At 50.9% G+C, this 19,814-nt stretch overlaps 1 protein-coding gene across 2 annotated transcripts in view; it reads right to left on the bottom strand.

Moving 5' to 3' along the window:
- Nucleotides 1-479: 479 nt before the first annotated feature.
- The window catches only part of JCAD (junctional cadherin 5 associated), an 80,209-nt gene continuing 60,874 nt past the window's right edge, over nucleotides 480-19,814 (bottom strand). For both annotated transcript variants that reach the window (XM_061126362.1, XM_061126363.1), the window contains 2 exons: nucleotides 8,531-12,132; nucleotides 480-3,277 (listed from right to left, as the gene is read on the bottom strand). In XM_061126362.1, the coding sequence (XP_060982345.1) occupies nucleotides 3,243-3,277; nucleotides 8,531-12,132 (3,637 nt within the window). In that variant the 3' untranslated portion in view covers nucleotides 480-3,242. The remainder of the gene's footprint in view (nucleotides 3,278-8,530; nucleotides 12,133-19,814) is intronic.

Here is a 19,814-nt window from a genome sequence, read left to right on the forward strand (position 1 = left end):
CTTGGAAGGTCATGGATGAGATGGTGGGTTCACCTTATCTTCCATCAGCTCTTTCTGCTCAGAGCTGGGAAGTAGTTGTATCAACTGAAGATCAAATTCTTTCCCCCAGAAACCTGCAACCAAGGTGCTATCAGAGAAAGTCATTTTGCTATTGTAGAAAGCAGTCATTTGAGTTTAAGCTCAACAGGGTCATTTGGGTTTAGACAATTGGACTTCTGTGAACAACAGACAGCCCTTCACAAACTGTCATGTGAAACAGAAAAGGATCTATTTACAATTTCCACTGGAATCAAATCTCAACCTACAACTCTCAGAAGGAAATCAGGATCTCACAGTACATATATTTTTAAGGGATGTTAAAAAAAAAAAAGGGGGACCCAAATAGTTAGGTACAAATGTGGAAAAGGATTCTAAAGATGCAGTCGGGGATGGTGAATCCTTCAGAGGGAGTTTTCTGCAGTTTGCAGAAACAGAAGGTTCAAAACAATAATAAAGATGTTTGGTTTTCAATGGTCCAGGAATTTTCTTCAAAGAAAGGTAATTAGAGGTATATTACCAATATTTTCCCCCTTCTTTTGCAAATCAAGAGATACAAATACATTTCAAATGTGATTCCTCACATTTTTTAAGTCCAAATAGTCAAAATTAGAACTTTTAATCTTATAAGCCCCCAATTATTAAACACCAACAGTAAATCATATGAATGAGAAAAAGAATAACACAAAATATGAATACTTCCTTTCCAGCCACAAATGATGAGAGAGCTGTGCATGTGTAAGAAGCAGAAATCATAAAAGAAGAATTAGCAAAAGTTCAAAACCTCTGGGAAAGCTATTTTGTAGGATTAGAAACAGTTATTTACCTCAGAAATTGCAAGTTTAAAAGTCACATTTTCAGTTACCTCTCCTCCCCAAAACTTATGTACAGGCTAGAATCTAGAAATTAAGGTTAAAGGGATAAATACTGATAACTCCCCTTAATTTTTAGAATAGTTTCAGAGTGATGTGATACAAGGATTTAGAAGAAAACAAAGAGTGTCATATTCTGGTTTGTTTGTGATGATTTCTTCCCTTTAGGATCCTTCACTTTCTCTCAAGGAATAAGCTCTGACTGAACTCTTTTGATTAAAAGATGTTTTAGATGAAATCAAAGACTGTAAGGGGAAAGTCAGAACGGTAATATCTATGTACATACATGACACACACACGTATATATATGTGTGTCTATATGTGTGTATACACACAACACATGCATGTGTCTGTATGCATGCTTATGTACATACATGATGCATGTGTGTGTGTGTGTGCGTATGTGTATATACATATACCCTCTCTCACCTAAGAGGGATGTACACCCTCCTACAAGGACCCCCAGGCGGCTGCTCCCAGTGGTACCAGACGACTCCAGTGATTTTCCCAGCAGAGGCCTGGCCCGTCATCCCCACAGGTTGTGAGAAGCAGAAAAGCCTCTAATTTCACATGAAGCAAAATCTGGAAAGGAGTGACCATGAGAAACAGGGAAGAAGCAAGGCTGCGGAGAAGTGGATTTGAAAAGACTTCTCAGAACTGCTTAGATTCTGTGTTGTTTATTACTGTCCAAATACATGAAGTTCTGATGAAATAAAATCATATGGTACAGATAAAAACAGGCCATGAGAGCCCAGAGTTGTTTTAGGGCCAAATGGCAGACCACTCAACAGTTCACATTTTAGGAATTCAAAATGCTTAAAAATTTATAAGGTGGTTTCTGAAAAAGAAAGAGAAGGAAAAAAGGAAGAAAAAAAGACAAAAAGGAGGAAGGGAGGGAGCAGACAGAAACGATTGAGGAAATGTTAGCTCATGAGAAAGCCTGACTTAGAAAGAAGTGACAAATGCATAAAAAATGCATAAAATTTGTGCAGATTAATGCAATAGTAAACAGCAGAATACATAGGCCTCATAATACTTCTGTAATGGCATACATATAATGTCTCTAGCACTTTTGGAAAATATGCAGATGCTAATTAAAGATCATTCTAGATAAAAATACACATTTCTCTAAAGGGACGATGGGGGTGAGGGGAGGCGGGATCTGGTCTCAGGGCACATCCCCACATATGAACAAAGATGAAACTATGGGGTATTTTTTGGTAATTCTAGTGAATATGGCAGCAAAAATTTGTTGTAAGGATGTTGGCTGGTTTTAAGAGGGTTATTTTCAAATATAACCTTATAGCTGCATTTGTTAAAAAAAAAAAAATCTTTGTGAAAAGTTAATTTTATTAACCCTGAAGAATGTCTCTATTGACATCTCTTTCTAAGATAAACTAAGAGTAGCAAGAGTTGTGAATGGGTGAGGGGTTTATGCTTTAAAGCAAATGCGAACCCTCTCTGGGTTCCTCTCACACAAAGGGATACAGACTCTTAAATACAATAAACTACCTTAAAAATCTGCCACCTAACAATTGTTTACATCATAGAAAAATAGCATTTTTTGGTAAAAAGAAATATAGTTACTTTGTTAAAATGGTCTATTTTACCAGCAATTATTTCTCATATAAAGAATTTCTAGACATCCATACAGGAAATAAAAATAGATAATACTGAGTGCAAAGCAGACGATGGCATGTTTGCAAAAGATCGGAGCATCTCATTGCCGATAAATAATACTCTTATTCATCATAGTACAAGGTTTCATCTTTTGGAAACTTACAAGCTACCGCTTTCATTTGCTGATGGCAAGTTACTTAACAGGTAAAGTGACTTCAGCAGCAGAAGGCCAAATTTATGAGAAATGGATCATACATATCTGTTCACATTTCCCGGAAACTCAAAGTGCTGAAACACTAGCAAAGGCCTACGTCCCCCAAACTCCCTAAAGTGAGTGTGGACAGCAGGCCCCAGAGATATGAAGGGGGATTTATGACATTCTTGGTCCTTTTAAAATCATTCAGTAAACCACCCACATTTGAGTTTTCACATATAGCCAGATTAACACCAAACGCTCTATCAGCTTGGCTAAATCCATCATTGAGGGTCCTTGTGACTCTTCTCTAAACATAGGTATTAACCCTTCGTGCTATAAAAACGGATGCTTTCAACAGACTACTGCTTTATTTCCACAGAGTGACTCTGTGGGGTCGATGTGTGTCCTGGCCATGGGGAAGGATGGCCCGGTGAGGTTCCTCCCAGGTGGCGGGGCTGAGGCCAGCTCGGGGGTCACCTGTCAGCAAAAGATGCGGGCCCACACTCAGCGGTGTGCCATCACACCCTCTCCACCCTGCTTGGGTCATAGGAATCTGCAAAAAAAGAAAACAAAAGAAAATGAGTAGTATATTCCACTGGTCTGCTTTCTATTTAATCCTCAGGCCAGAGATAAATGTGTAGGGAGCCAGGCCCACAGGTGTCGAGACGTTAATTTTCAGACATCTCACCGACCTTATTTTTCACCAAGGAGTAAATGGCTATCATCTAAAGGTTGTTCTGAAGGAACGGGCATGACCCATGCCTAATCACAGATGGGAAATGGGGGCAGCTTAGTATTCTGACTGTCCCTTCCTGTTGTTCACAGGGAACATAATTCACTTTAACTGCAACTCTTGTAAAGCAGCAATGACGCGCTCAGCTGATGCTAAGCAGGATATTGTGTGCATGGACATTACAACTCTAAGGAAAGCTTGCCGTGGGACTTGTGTCCTTGTGACCAGTGATGTCCCAGGGGGCCTGAAACCCTGAGAACTGGGCCTGGTAATGGCAGGCCTCCTGTCTCTGACCCCACAGCCAGCACGCAGGCACCAGGCTGCAGGCTCGCCCGTCAGACTTCCACACACTGGAGTGTGTGTCCGTCTGAGTTGCCATGCTGTTCCACTCTTCAGCTACACACACGGGGCCCAAGTGGCCCTGGTTTCCAAAAAGGGACACCATACAATAGAACAATGGTCCTAGATTATCACTTGGGCTGTGGCTGGGCCCCTCGGGCATCACAGATCTCTGGGGTCCAGGCAAACCTGAGGCTCACATGTGTACCTCCCATGGTCAGAATCTCCTCCCATGGCAGCTCAAAGAGCTCCTAAGTTCTTAAGAGCAAATACATAAGAAGTCTGGAAGGATGGTACAATTCAACATGTATTAAAACTATCACAGAGCCATCTCTTCCTCAACCCATCTGGATGACAGTACATTCTGAAGGCCACGCAGAGTCCCACTTCTCTGGCAGCAAGATATCTTGCTGTGTCCTCTGCACACCTTGGCAACAGAGGAGGAAACGGCAACCCACTCCAGTATTCTTGCCTGGAGAACCCCCTGGACAGAGGAGCCTGGAGGGTTACCATCCATGGGGTCACAAAGAGTCAGACACGGCTGAGCGACTTTGGGCTTCCCTGGTGGCTCAGATGGTAAAGAATCCTCCTGCAATGTGGAAGACCTGGCTTAGATTCCTAGGCTGGGAAGATCCCCTGGAGGAGGGCATGGCAACCCACTCCAGTATTCTGGCCTGGAGAATCCCCTGGACAGAGGAGCCTGGCAGGCTACAATCCATGGGGTTGCAAAGAGACGGACATGACTGGACGACTAACACACCACATACGTTCTTGACTCCTTGGGATGTATTTACAGTGAGACACCACAGTTGCAATAACTAAGACAATGTTTGTCGCACTTGGGACAGGCTCCGCTTTTAGGAGGGGATCTGCTGCTCCTCAAACTCTTACGGCACCAAGTGCCCATCTTGTTGAAAGCAGGCAGAGATCCTGTGAACAAGCTGCCTTCTGCGGGTCTACACTTAACACCCGTCGTGACAACGCGGGTCTTAGCGGCTGAGCGGCTCTCTGTGCCCAGTTGGCCTCACTCAGTGCTGATTCTGGGGGACCCCCATGAGCGAAGAATGAGATGGAGGCGGGTGGTCACAAAGGGACGGAAGGGCACGCTGGCGGTGGGAAGAGGCCTCGAGAGGCTGAGCCTCCAGGGACACAGAGCCCGGCCCTCAGTGGCCCACCTGAGCGCATGTACGTGGAGACCGCCCTACAGGACATGCCTGCAGCCTGACCCCCACCGCTGAAGTTGAGGGCCCAGAGACAGAGAACCACAGAGAGAAATTAGTACGACCAAGGACTCCTTCTTTAGACCGTGGAGGGTCGAGGTTCAATAAAAATACAACGTGAGCCGCAGTATGTTAAAGTTTTCAGTAGCCATGTTAGGGCAAACAAAAAAAGGAGGTGAAAATAGTTTCAATGGTGCATTTTATGTCACCAAATTTATCCAAAATGTTATCATTTTAACAGGCAATCAATAAAAATTATTGGGACATTTTAGATTTTTTTTGGTTATGTCTTTGAACTCTGGCATGCGTATCACACATTTACAGCCCATCTCAATTGGGACGAGCCATGTTTCAAGCGCTCAGGAGCCACGTGTGACCAGCGGCCACCACACCGGCCAGCAGGGGTGCCAGGGAACAGGGAAGTCATGCCCCCCCTGGTTCCTGTGGGCACCGTGTCGGGGGAAGACAGATCACTAAGGCCCACCGTGGTGGGTATTTCGTGTATGAACACCCTCGAAGGCTACTGCCTGTGAGGATGTGCTGACGCTCAGCCTTCTCATGGCATCATGTGGCTCCCCTCAAGCTTGCCCCGGTTATCCCCACCCCAGGCCGGAAGAGGACAGGCTGTCCCCACTCTCCTCCTGAACGTGTACCAGGAAAGCGGCCAGCAGAGGTGGGTGGGACCAGACCAGCAGGCTCAGACACTGATGCGCCCGGATTAGGCTTCTGACATAATCCATCCAGCGGAGATGGGAATGCTGTGACCTGAATTAGTTTTGAGCTGCTGATTTCTTAGCCAGAGCTCCCCCGACCAAAAAACACTAAAACAATGTTAGCTGAAACGACTGTCTTTAAGCTGAAGGCAAGTCTTTATGAGATGATGGATACATAGCACAGATAATAAAGTTCTGGACGGATGTGTGTATGTGGTGGGGGGGGGGCGGTTTACAGATATATGAGGTATGATATTGTTTGAAAATTCCAGAACAAAATTTGAATTTACGTGGGCTGTGAGTCTGGGGAAGTGAAGCGGGTCCCACACCCTGAGGTGATAGAGGCAGGGGTCGGGCGAGGATGGAGATGATGACTTTTGTGTTTAAAATGATAAAAATACATCAAAAGGAAAGAGTCCAAAAGCTGATGAGCAACAAGGCTTTACTACCTCGATGAAGGCCTCTCAGAAAGACTGGCTCTGCACACTAAGACCTGGTGACCAGCAGGTGGAAGGCTGATGGGGGGTACCTGAGTGGCTGCACACGTGAGGAGTCGCCCTCTTTGGTCTCGATATGTGGCCACTTTAGGAAGCCGTCATCACAATGAGCTCTCTGCCTTGAGATTTTTGGCCATCTTATTGTGCATTAAATAGCAAATGCACCAAACGGAGTGGCAAAAAAGTAATTAAAATTTCTAATGGTTGGAAACTACGGTTACAACCGTAGTTTGTACGGTGAGGGTGTCTGAATGGCTAGTTAAAATGGAAACTGACATTCTCTGGGGGATTTCAGATACCCATCTGACCCCATTCACATGCCGGATGCTAAGGCTGAGTGAGAATTGAGGGAGAGCTGGATGGACTAGAAATTTTATGACACATTTCCCAAAATACATGGCCATGGATGGAGGCAGAGAAATCTTTACACACTGATGTTTTTCTTATAACTGGATGCATCTTCCTTTAAAATTCTTGTAATTCTCGGGAGGACTAACACTCAGCCTGATAGATAAGAGACTCACTTTAAAGGCCTATGGCATAGGGGACATATGTACATCTATGGTTGATAGTCTGACAGAAAACAACACAATTCTGTAAAGTAATTACCCTTCAATTAAAATAAAAAGCCTATGATGGCTTTCGAATCAGCACTTAGAAGCCAGGGGGTCTATTTTTGGCGGGGGTCAGGGGAGGTCTCCTGCTGCAGCCTCACAAAGCCCAACGGCTCCCAGATGCGCCACGTAATGGCCGAGGCTCCACACCCCTGCTGTTCTCTCCTGCGGCAAAGACCAACGTGGTCACTCAGATGACCCAGGAGGGCCCTGACAGACAGCTTCTTTCAATCCTGGATTCTGTGAGAGGGTGGGAGCATTAAGGATCTCTCTGCATTTGGGGGAAAACTGAAAAAATGTGAAGGAGATTTTTTTTTAATTGAACAAAAATTTCGGGATTCTTCCAGCTGAAACAAGTGATCTTTTCCATCTTCTTTTAAACCCCTGATTTCAAAACAGGAAGAAGAGCGGCAGGCGTGGGGAGGACCACCCGGCTGGGGCAGCTAGGCAGATGGACGGGCTGGGGTGGGGGCGGCGCCAGACCACTGAGGACGGGGCACCCTTGCCCCTCCCAGCAAAAAGGCCCCTTCCAGTCGGTAGCTCAAGGTGGATGCCTCCCCTCCTTGAATCATGTCTAGGGAATATAACTGGTAATATCATTGATAACCTCCAGGCCTGGACCAGAAATTCCCAGGGCTCTCGTCAGAGCTGAGAGTGAACTGGTGTTTGGGGGCACCATGTCCCTGCTGAGAGAACCTGCCCCATGGTGGATACAATGAAGAAGACTGGAGAAACCCCCGAAGATGAGAATACGCGTGGCTTCGGGTCTGCAGGAGGTTGTTGCCAGAACCGGCTCCCCTGGGCCGAGTGATCAGAGCTGGGGGGCTGGAAAAAACAGGGTGGGCCTGTGAGCTTCGCGGGGCGCGTGGGCTGGTGCTGAGAAAGTGCAAACTGCTAATTCTATCTAAACCTCTCAAGTCTTTCATGAATGGTGTGGTGGCGAAAAGAGAGAACAATGGAGGACAAAGGATTCGGTAAGAATCCCAGGGCAGGAAGTTTATTGAATCACTCGGGTACGTCTTTTCTCACTAGGCTAACCAAGCAATGCAGGTTATTCGCTTCTTGCTTCATTCGCTTCAGTCATGTCCGACTCTTTGCAACCCCATGGACTGGAACCTCCAGGATCCTCTGTCCATGGGATTCTCCAGGCAAGAATACTGGTGTGGGTTACCATGTCCTCCTCCAGAGGATCTTCCCCACTCAGGGATCAAACTCACACCTCTCTCATGTCTCCTGCATTTGCAGGTGGGTTCTTTATCACTAGAGCCACGTGGGAAATCCGAGAGTTATCTGGGAGAATGTCTATTATCTGGGGAGAGAACAGAATACAAACGCCCTAGTCTCCTAGGAACCAATCAAGGTGCCTACACGCCGGCTGGCATAGCTTACTGATGTACCTCTTCAGAGTTAGGGGCCCCAAGGGTGTTTATATAGGTAATTTTATCTAGTCACTTACATAGATACTATCTATGAAGACTGGATCATTGAAAATACACTGCAAGGTCTTACTATTAAGAGAAGCTTCTGGATAATTCTTAGGTAGAATGAAGACTCTTTGGGCATCATAATTCACAGGGTCAATCTGATCTTTTCTGAATCTGCAGGTTTCATCATCCACCCACTAGGTATTTTGATGTTCTCAGGACGTCAAACGCAACCTGAACGCCCGCCCCTCTGCCTGACTCCTCACCTGGGCACCAGAAGTCCCGGCCGCCGTTCTCCTCCCTTCGCACTGCTGGATGCCCGTCTGCTTCCAGCGACAGAGCACCCTGGGGATCGGAGAGCTTGTGCCCGGCGCTGGGAGCCACTAGGCCTCCCGGCCACGCCCCAAGGCCCCTCTCGGCCTTGGGCTCCTCCGTGGAGTCCACGCCCCGGGACGTCAGGAGCCTCATCCGAGACACAGAGCTCACCTCCTTCATCCTCATCAGGCGGTCGGGGTCCGCCCTCCTGGGCGGGGAGACCAGCTTCTCCTGTAAACTTTCGATCACTCTGGAAGTGTTTCGGAGCTTCTTTTCCGAGAATGCCAAGTCTGGGGTCCTTTCTATAAAGTGGAACAAGGTGGACCTGAAGGGTGGCTTTCTCTCCACGTCCTTGGGCAGAAAAGGCTGGGACTCCGGGGGGCTGGGCGGACGTTCAGGGGCCTTGCTGGGGACTGCCCCGTCCACACCCGCGGGCTCAGAGGCCCGGGGAGCCTGCCGGGTGCTGTCCCTCTCGCCTACAAACAGAGGGCTCTTGGTCCAGCCGCACTTCCTCCTGCCATAGAAGGCGTCGGCGGGTGCAGTGGACTCACTGGGCTGGGCCAAGCTGGCTGCTGTCTCCTGTCTGGGGGACTCGGGCCTGAGGGCACTTCCATCAGGCTCGGGGTGCCGGGTCTGCCCTTCCCTCTGGGCGCCTGGCAGCAGGGACTCCACAGCCACCTCGATGCCCAGGATCCTGGCGGCCCTGGCTTCGAGGGACTCATTTGGGGGGATTTCTATTGCATTGGCATCACCCGGAGACCCCGCTAGCTGGCTGGTACTCTGCTCCTGCACCAGCGTCAGCCCCACAGACCTCAAGTCTGGTGCAGACAGGCCTCGGGATTTGCCGGCAAGAGAGAGGGGCGCCCTTGTGCTCCCTTGCTCCCCATCACCCGCCCTCGGAGGGGCGGCTGCACTCAGCTCCACAGCTCCGAGACTGCCAGGGAGCTCCTGGCTGGGCGGCGGCTCCCTCCGTTCCGCTGGATCGGGTCGGGGCTCGGGTTTTGCATCATTCAACCCAGAAGATATTGCTCGTTTCACAGGCCTCGGGCTGACTGCCAGCTGTGCCACCCTGTCCTCAACCTCTCGGTCCCCGTCTTCAGCAATCCAGCTCCCGGCGGGGGACAGCCACACGGAGCCTCTGCCTTCTGCCTGCCAGGGCCTGGGGGACCGAGGCCTCCCCTCCTCGCTCCAGCTCTCGGACTTGCTCTTGACTCTGCCCGGCCTGGTCCTGGGGTCCTCGGGCACCAGGTCCTTCAGGAGGCCCGGACGCCGGGGTGCCGGGCGGGCACAGCTCCCCCAGGGCAGCTCTGTGTCGCTGTCCTCACTGCCGCTCCCATCACTGCTGCTGTTACTGCTTCCTTCCTCCTCCTGAAGCTCCTTATTGAAACTTTCTAACTGGCTGATCAAGTCCCAGGGCCGGCGGCTCACGGGCTTCAGGAGGAACTGCCCGAACAGCTGTCGACTGTTGCAGGGGCCTGTGGTCTCCCCCTTGATCACCTCACCCCTGGACACGGGGCTGGCTTGGCGGCCATGGCCATCCGAGACCTGCTGACCCAGGCTGGCCCTCGGTGCGGGGCCCTGGTTCCTGGACCAGGAGGACCCAGAGAAGGCGCTGTTGCTGGACGGGCTGAGGGACCCTTGACTTTTCGGGGAATGAGCCCCGGGCCTCTGGTTCGGGTCACTGGACGCCAACGCCATGTGCATCTGAACCTCAAAGGGTGCAGGGTCCAAACACCTTGGAGGCAGCACGGGGTCGGGGGAGCCCCCTGGCCTCTCGCCTGGGAGGGGCTGCAGGCTCTGAGGTTCTTGAGCGAAGCTGGTTTGTGTTTGCTGGTCTCGGAAATGGTGCCCAGGCCATGGGCCAGGCCATGCGAGCGCGCGATGCTTTGCGGGGTTGGGGGATCTGAGGTCGTCTGCTTGCCGGCCCCCTCCTGGGCCCCCCGGGTCTGGTCTTGGCAGCTCTGTCCTCGGGGCCATGCTGCCCGTGAGCGCCTGGAGCTCCAGGTCGGTGGAAGACAAACTGAGACCGCTCTGCTCCTGCAACGCCGCACTCCGCTTCAGGTCATTGTTGTTCGTGTCCGTACCTGGCGGTTGGGACTCCGCTTTCATCGGGATGGAAACCAAACAAAAGATTGTCTCGCTCGTTTTTTTCTTTGAGCTTCTCTTGGGCTGCAGCCCTGTCTCGAACTTTCTGAGCTGGGTCTGCATCTCGCAGGAACTCTCGCCCTGGGGGCTCGGGGAGGACACGAGGCTTTCTGGATATTCGCGTGGGCTGCCACTCACGTCGGGCCGCTTTCTTTGTGTGACAATGCAGGGGTCTCTTCGGTCAGGAGAGCTGCCATCTTCTCCATCCCTGGGGGGCTGGCCCCATAGCCACGGGGGGCTGGGATCAGCAGGGGCAGGACCCCTCTCCCTCCCTGATGTGCCCCACACAGCCCCCTCCTGCTGCAGGCTTCTTGGGTCAGGGGCAGGGACCGCACCATCCAGCTTCACATCTTCCCAGAATCCATGGGGTCGGGCTAGTTTAATGTGTCGTATCCGTGGGTCGTTGAAGGGAATTATCAGGATGGAGCCGTCATAAGCCGTGGTGGGGTGGGGCTGTGGGGGGACACCGACAGGAGAGCATGGGCTGGCCCCCCACTCACTCCCAGCTCCCCGGGAGCCAGAGAGAGGCTGACCACCAGCAGTGGGCTTCTCCATCAGATGCTGTGGTACATGGCGGCCTCCGCCCTCAGGCCTGGGTACCACCTCCTCCGGGCAGGGGTGTGCTGCGGGCTGCGGTGGCGACTTGTACGAGGGTGGGGGCACATACACGGGGGGCTCCAGGCCGGGGTCAGGCCCATAGAGGTCCTGCCTGGCACTGCTCGTCCTGGCCAAGTGGGCAGCACCTGGGTCCGGCTGCCGGCTGTCTGCGTAGCTGCCATTTTCTGCTCCGGACCTGGAGTGTGGCTGGGAGCCGTAAGACGGGGGCTTGAGGGGTCTCCCAAACCTGGGCCGGGGCAAGGGGGCCGAGGTGCCAGCCTTCTCGGGGTTCCTGGTGGATTCCAAATTGGAAGCACAATTTGGAGGCTGAAGTGGCACTTTAGGGACACCTGGTAAATGGCCATCGCTCAAAGGGATGGGGACCTCAGCGCAACTCAGGCTCTCAGGGGAAAGGACTCGAGGCAGTGATTGGGACTTCCCTTTGCTCTGGGAGGTCAGCCCGTGCTCCCCAAGCATGAACGGGTACAGGTCCTGAAACAACTTCTCGCCAACACCATCTGACATCTGCCTCCCTAGTCTCGGGGGCTGGTTCCAGCTTCCAACGCTGACGTCCTGCCATCTGCCGGGACCCGCCATTCCCAGCTCGTCTTCCCAAACAGCCTTCTTCATCACGTGCTCAGACCTTCCTCCAACTTCCCAGGGACCCTCCCTCGGGTGCGCGGGCAGGCTGGGGGCCGGGCCTCGGCCCCCTGGGTCCTCCCGGGCCTCCTGCTCTCTTCTCCTCCAGTAGGCGTGGCTGCGGCCAGTCAGGGGCTGCGAGGACCACGCGAGCACCGGCTGATGGTAGAACCTGCGAGACAGAGGGCCACAGGTTACACCTGGAGGAAGCCCACGGGAGCAGCGCACACCTCTCTGCCTGTGCCACCGTGTTCCAAGTCAAACTTAGGTCAGAACCTTTGAAAGACACAGCTTCTAGTATTTGTGTGACGACGTGGGCTTTTCAAACAGCCTTATGAATACCACAGTATTCATTCACTTGAAAGAAACCATGGCACAGGAGTTACAGCTGGAAGGCAGCCACATGTTTTGCCATTGCAGACTTAAGAGTGGCAGCAACACGCTGCCCACAAGAACATTAGGACTAGATTTGTACCTGAGTGGCACCTGAAATGCCCAAGAGACATGGGTGAGCCCAGAGCAGGGCTTCGCAAGTGTGATCCCGGGCCTCTGGGGTCCACACCCAGCTCAGACCGGAAGACCTTGCTTTCTGAGAGCAAGTCCGGGCACGTGCTTCCAGCAGGTGCAGGAATCCCACCCCTGATGCTGACTCTGAGGCCTGGGGGTACTCTGCAATGGGCACTCCTAACAGGTCCCGGGTGCTGTGGCTACTGCTGATCCCAGCGACCCCTGAGGACCATCGTGGCCAGCGGGCATCCACCACGACTGCACAGCAATCCGGGGACCCTGCCACTCCCGACGCCTAGGCAGCATCCCAGCTCCGACCTGTCAGAGTCTCAGGGGCAGGTGGAGAGCCAGGTGGGCCCCCAACTCTTCCCAGCGTGTGACTGGGACGGCCCCTCGGCTCTAGCAGAGCAGAGTTCCCACACCTCTGTGATGGTGGGAGCCACCCAGGAGGCTCATTAAATATACACATTACCAAGTCCCTGCCCCCAAAGTTCCGATTCAGTAGGTCTGGGTTAGGATCCGGGTGTTTCCCTGGTGGCTCAGATGGTAAAGAATCTGCCTGCCATGCGGGAGACCCAGGTTCGATCCCTGGGTTGGGAAGGTCCCCTGGAGGAGGAAATGGTAACCCAGTCCAGTATTCTTGCCTGGAGAATCCCAAGGACAGTAGAGCCTGGCGCGCTACAGTTTATGGGGTCGCAAAGAGTTGGGCACGACTGAGAGACTAACATATCTATTTTAAGCAAGCTGTCAGGGGCATCTTTTCTTTAGGGCGATGGGGGAAACACCGCTCGGACTGACTTTCGAGACTGACAGAGGAAGTGGGGTCTCCGCTCGTGGGCACAGCTCTCTGCCAGGCGAGGAAGGGCAGCGCCCGCCGCCTGGCTGTGCATCAGGATTTCCTTGTGAGCCATTAAAAAATACTACTACCCAGGTCCCTCCCACCCCAGATAGGGGAATTAAATCTGTCTAGCCAGGAGCCTGGTACCTCCTCAAATGACTCTAACATACACCCTGAGTTGAGAATCACTCTTCTAATGGAGCCAAAGAAACAACCTGAAGAACCCTGGCACACTGTGCAGAAATATTAAGCTACTGACCACAAGGGAGCAGAGACTAGGACTGTAACCCAGAAAACTCACTGCGCGGAAGGAAGCCTGGGGTGCTCCATGAGCTCAACTGGCCACAGGCTAATCCAGAAAGGTTTCAACTTTTCTTGAAACCAGAAAAGGTTTCAAGCAGCTAACAGTGCTGCTTGCTTTTCACATTATAGAAGAAATTACACATTCTGTCGTTTTCTGCCACCTATCAACACATAAAGCAATTATCCTTCCGTTAAAGATAAGTAAATAAATAAAAATAAAGTAATATGTAATTTATTGCTGAAAACTTGGAAAAATACAGGGAAGAATAGAAACCAAAAGTCACTGGCAGTCCTTCTACCCAGAGTCGGTCACTGTGATTTACAGCTTCTAGTATTTGTGTGACGACGTGGGCTTTTCAAACAGCCTTAGAGTTACTCTACTAGGATCTGGCTTTACGGGAATGTTTCCCAACAACTGTGTCACAAACAGCAGCTGCCGCTCACACAGTGGTGACAGCCCTCCAGACCCTAAGTGCTCTCCTAACTACTCTAAGCTCCGCCAGCACCCCTCTGGGGTAGGAGGAAATAGGCACAGAGAGGTTCAGCGACTCTCTCAAGTCACACAGCTTGTAAGTGGTGGGAGGAGAGTTCAAACCCAATGAAGGTGACCATAAAGCCCGTCAGCCACCACATTCTACTTCTTCCAGCATAAGGACAGATTCCTCAGGGGCACAGTTTCAGTGGGAGAACAGTCTCTCATGAGTCCTGCTTTACTTAACCATCACCCTGCGGTTGGACATCCATGATCTTGTTGTTCATTCGCTAAGTCGTGTCTGACTCTTTTGTGACCCTAAGGACTGTAGCCCACCAGGCTCCTCTGTCCATGGGATTTCCCAGGAAGGAATACTAGTGTGGGTTGCCATTTCCTTCTCCTGGGAATCTTCCTGGACCAGAGATCAAACCCACGCCTCCTGCACTGGTAGGTGGATTTTTTACCACTGATCCACCAGGAAGACTTGGGATATCTGTGTCCCTTAGTTCTAAAACACTTTGGAGAAATGCTATTTGCCATCACTAATCATGTCTCGGGTTCTGGAAAATCAATCCTGAGAGAAGGAGTCAGCAGGTCAGGGGATCACGTTATCCCTGCTGTGCGATCTGACCGCAGATTGGCCAGGCTCCTGCCCGCAGCTTGGAGCAGAGCTGGTCCTGCTGAACTGTGCCTGCATCTGATCATCAGGGCTCATTTGTTCCTTCACTCATTGGTCTCCATTTGCATTTCTGTGATTACTAGTGAGGATTACTTTTTTATGTGCTTAGGTGCCATTAAACCACATTTTGTGGTTTGGAATGATTTCTATGCCACAGTCCACTTTCCAGTTAACAGGATGGTACGGAAAGCAGGGAGGATGCTCATTCCCCGCAGCCACAGCAGGTGATGGCCTGGGGACAAGGCACTGTGGGGGATGGACTGAAGGTGGGACCCCCACCCCCACAACACACAGGCAGAAAGAAGGGCTGTTCTACAGGAGCTAGATGGTAAATAAATGGTAAAAAGCTATTATTGTCATTACTATTTTGGAATTCATTTCCTTGCCTTAAAAAGTGAAGGCAGCTTCTCATATCCTGCATCCCGCCCCCTGCCCCCCAATAACTTCAGCAGCCACTTAGTAAAGCTGAGTCAAGGACTGAAAAAGCAGAAAATGTCTGAAATGGATTGGAGGTAAAGCGTTTGCCAGAACCGCCTAACTGCTTCTGCATTTACTGCACACACACAGTGCAAGCTGTCTTAACCCTGCCCACAGCCGAAGGTCAAGTTCTTTGTTGGGGCATTTAGGTTTTGAGGACTGACAGAGCCTTCCTCGGGTCAGGTTCTATGAGGGCTGGTCCCTGTGGAAGCCACCTCACTGGCCTCCGAGTGCGTCACCCCCACCCTCACCCCCAGCCAAGCCAGCACAGGGCATCCAGAGCTCAGAAGCTGACGTTCCTGTCCTTAGTGACACCCTCTGGCTGCCTGTCCCGAGTCTCATACTGATCATGAACCATGGTGCATCTACTGGCTACAGGGTCTTAGACTCTGTGCCAAGTCCAAGGGCAAGACTCAAAAGCGCAGCTTAATAAGATGCTACAATCATTGCAAACCTCATTAAGAGAGTAAAACAAACCACCCGCAGTGTGTGGTCGATGTCCAGCATGGGAATCTCCCTTCTCGCCTGTTCTATAGCTGACGGTGAGCCGGCTTAACCCTCCACACCCACTGACTGGTTCCTTTCAGACCCCTGAATGTCTGGGGCATTTGGTTTCACAGAAGAGACCATGCTGCCTAGCTTTTGCTCACTTGCTCAACAGATATTCCAGTTTCCCAGCAAATGCGTGATTTGTTAAATACCAAGAGGGACTGAAATCCCAAGGTGCCATCTGCCCACATTTGGGCCACGAGCACAATTAGAGACTAACAAAGGATGACAGAAACAGGACAAGTACGTAAACAGGCTGCAGCTACCTACACCAGGAAGGGGGTCAGTTTCCTTCCCGCTGAAAATGTGACATTGCCTTAACATCATCCAAGCTGCCATGTGTAATTAATCAAGATGGCCAAGCATTCTGGGCTAAACTTTTTTTTTTCCATTTGCACCATACACCAAAATCCCAGTTTAAGGAAAACACAGGGCCACTTGGAGAACTTTAAATAATCTATTTTAATGAGTATACATGACATAGAAAACTAAAGCGATTATTTCACCAACATCTAGTGTGCCTAGTCTGAGCCTGGCTCTGACAGGCACAGGTGGACCCACGTGGTCACAGTTCAGTTGAATTTCTCCTTCACATACATTATCAAGTTGGATAGTTACTGGTTTCAATGTATGATGTGCAGCAGCAGCTAAAACAGTGTTACTTCATATGGTTTCAAAGCTAGGAATGTGTTTTCTGGTACCTTTGAGGAAATAAGCTGAGATCAAATTTTTCTCTTTTAAGAATGAGACTAATAATTTACATTTCTTTTTTTATTAGTCATTCAGTCATGTCTGACTCTTTTTCGACCCAGTGAACTGAAGCCCGCCAGGTTTCTCTGTCCGTGGAATTCTCCACGCAAAAATACTGGAGTGGGTTGCTATGCCCTCCTCCAGGGGATCTTCCCCACCCGGGGATTGAACCTGGATCTCCTTCATTGCAGGCAGATTCTTTATAGTCTGAGCCACCAGGGAAGCCCCAAATTTATTCACAAAACGTTAACAACGGGACATTCCACAAAAACATGCTGAACACATTCAAACAGGGTGGGAAAAAGATAAGGAAGCCAAGTGGAGTGTGTGAGCCCAAATAAATAGTGTCAGCAAGGTCAGGGAGACAAGCAGGGTCTTTGTGCAGAATTCCTGGGAAAAGAGGTCAGAGAGAAGACAGACGCTACACTTGGGAGCAGCTCCCTGGTCTATCAGCAGTGACACGGTGATGACAAAACCACGGATACAGAGTGTTTGGAAAACCTCTGAAACCTGAACGTGCGGCAAACAACACGTCTGCTGGAAGAAAGGCAAATCTATTTGCTGAAGGTATAAAAGCTGATGATGAAAAACATGAGGAGACCTGTCTGTTAACGTGATACTTTCCATGGCAACAGAAAGTCCCACCATCCTTACAGAAAGGAAAAGCCTACTTAGAAGGGCAGCAACGCCATGACTTTTAACCACAGTTCCACCCGTGGCAGGACTATCCCTTCCATGGTCCCTAGATCATGGAATCGACACAGCACAGGCTGTGTTGCCCAGGCATGACACAGCCCAGCTGGGTGCCCGCTGCCCCATGGGTCAGGGGAGACTCCCTCCTTCCTCTACCAACAAAATCCTGAAGTGGGGCCCCAGGGGACCTCTGGAGTCTCGTCTTCCCTGTAAAGACTGGGGTGGAGGGAGAAGGCCCCACTGAAGAGGTCCCCCGGTCCAGTGACTTCTTCCCATCAGCAGGGCTGCCAATCTAGCAGCTGCCAGCACCGCCCATCATCACCTTGAAACCCTGAGGCCACGTCCTTCAGAAGCCACACCCTCCTCCAGGTCTTACCCAGGAGCACAGGCTGAGCATAAAGGTGTCACTTAAAGAACCTCCCACCCCTTAAAGGAGAAGCTCTCTCCTCCTGGATTGGCAGGGGCACTAGGGCATCTCTTAAGTGACTCGGAGTTATCAGTCCAGTGTTAGGTGTTTCTGGGGTGGGGTCAGCCATCTCATGCTTCAGAACTTTCTCTCAAAGCTCTCTGGCCTGGAAGCCTGCAATTTTACTTTTCAGTCAATTGTGGTATATTCAACATACTACAACTGGGTGAATGGCCCTCTGACTCAGAGTAATAGACTAATTTTGGAAAGGGGAGCTACAAGGTCAAGAGGAGATCATGACAGAGCTTAGGAGGATAGCACAAATTAAAATCCGTCAGAAAGGATATAACTGGTCTGGGAACATATTGCACGAAGATCACTATGCAGCCAAGTTCAATTTGAACAAGAATTGCAAGTTGCACTGGCATAGATATAACTGGGAGACGCACAACTGCTGGGTCATATGACTAGCATACCGTTAGGCCTGCTTTTCACAATGTCCTGATGAAGAGAAAAGTGAACGTGAAAGTCGCTCAGTCCTGTCTGACTCTTTGCCACTCCATGGACTGTAGCCCACGAGGCTCCTCTGTCCATGGAATTCTCCAGGCCAGAATACTGGGGTGGGTAGCCGTTCCCTTCTCCAAGGGATCTTCCCAACCCAGGGATCGAACCCAGGTCTCCTGCATTGCAGGCGGATTCTTTACCATCTGAGCCAGGAGGGAAGCCGCGATGTCATGCTAAGTGAGTGCAAATGATTCCAGCTGAGATCAAGGAGCAGGGAGACTATTTTAGGAGGTTACTGTTTGATTATCTTTTTTTAAATACACACACTGAACAATGGGAATAGGAAGCATAATGAATGACTGGACTGATGAATGATGCTAACTTTAGCATATGGGGGGGGGCGGGTAGGGCAGGAAGAAAGACAGTCTAGAGCACTCACTGCACACAGGTGACCAAGCAGATCCACCTGGGAAACCTGCCTGCTGACACTGGGGACAGAAGGCTCTGAGTCCGGGTCCCCCACGAGGGGGTTTGAATAACCGAGCCTAAGTCCAGTTCTACAGAGATGGGTTCAGGATGGGCAGCCTCCTGGGGAGGCGATGGTCCCACGGGGCCAGCCTGCTCTGCTGCACAACCATGAAATCAGATGTTGCTGGAAGTGGACAGATTCCTCATGTTGGGGCCGGTAGCTTTCCACATCATCGTTGGTGTAGGACTTCAAGAGCCTTTTGATGCTTTGAGGTCTGGTAAAGACCTAAGTCAGAGGCCCTGCCCCAGGAGGGAGGGGTGTTTGGGGTCATTACTTGATTTTTATAAATCACTGCCCAGAGCTGTAGTTCTGGAATCCATGAGAGCCCCCCTCCCCTCCCAGATGTGGAGCCCACCCCCCTGCTCCCAATGACTGGGCAGCTGCCCCTGCACTTACTCCAGGTGATCTGGCGACTTCTGATGGGTTTTCAGGCTTCAGCGAGAAAGGGCTCAAAACAGAGAAGAATGGGATAAGAAAACGGTGCCTGCGGTTAGGCTACCAGGAAACTTGCAGCCAGTCCCCAGAGAGGGCTGCCCACCGGCAACAGGGCTGTGAACCACGGGGCACCTGCCCAGGGCCGAGGGGACCACGGGTGATGCCACCGGAGAGCAGGGAGGCCAACCTGCTGGGAGTGTGTGTGCATCTTGATGACAGGGACCTAGCTTTGTCACCGGTATCCTCAGCAACATGCTTCACCCCGCCTGGCCTCAGCCTCCTCATCGCGATCAAGTGCGTGGTCCTAACGTCTTCCTTCTCAAGTGTATTGGGAGGGATTCATGAAGATAATACATGTCACCTGATTGGCAGAGAGTCTAATATACTAATTCCTTGTCTTCAGCTATTGGTACTATCTGAACCCAATTAATATCAATTCTCAGTGGAGTAGGATCCGTTTCAAAGCTCTTGCCTCACTTCGTCCAATGAAGAGGGTGAGGGCCGCGCAGGAAAGAGAGAAAGAATGAGTGTTTGTCTTTGTACAGGCTTATTTTAGACTGGGATTGTCCCCTCCTCAGCTGTGATCAATGGGCCTTCACAATAGCAGGAAGCCACGATGTCCTGACTGTCATAACAAGACCCTGCCCCTCCAGCCAGTCTCTAAGGGAAGATCCATAACGATGATGTCCAGTCACCCAGTGTTTAGTTTATT

Source organism: Dama dama, chromosome 23, assembly GCF_033118175.1.
Source record: "Dama dama isolate Ldn47 chromosome 23, ASM3311817v1, whole genome shotgun sequence".
Lineage (NCBI taxonomy): Eukaryota > Metazoa > Chordata > Mammalia > Artiodactyla > Cervidae > Dama > Dama dama.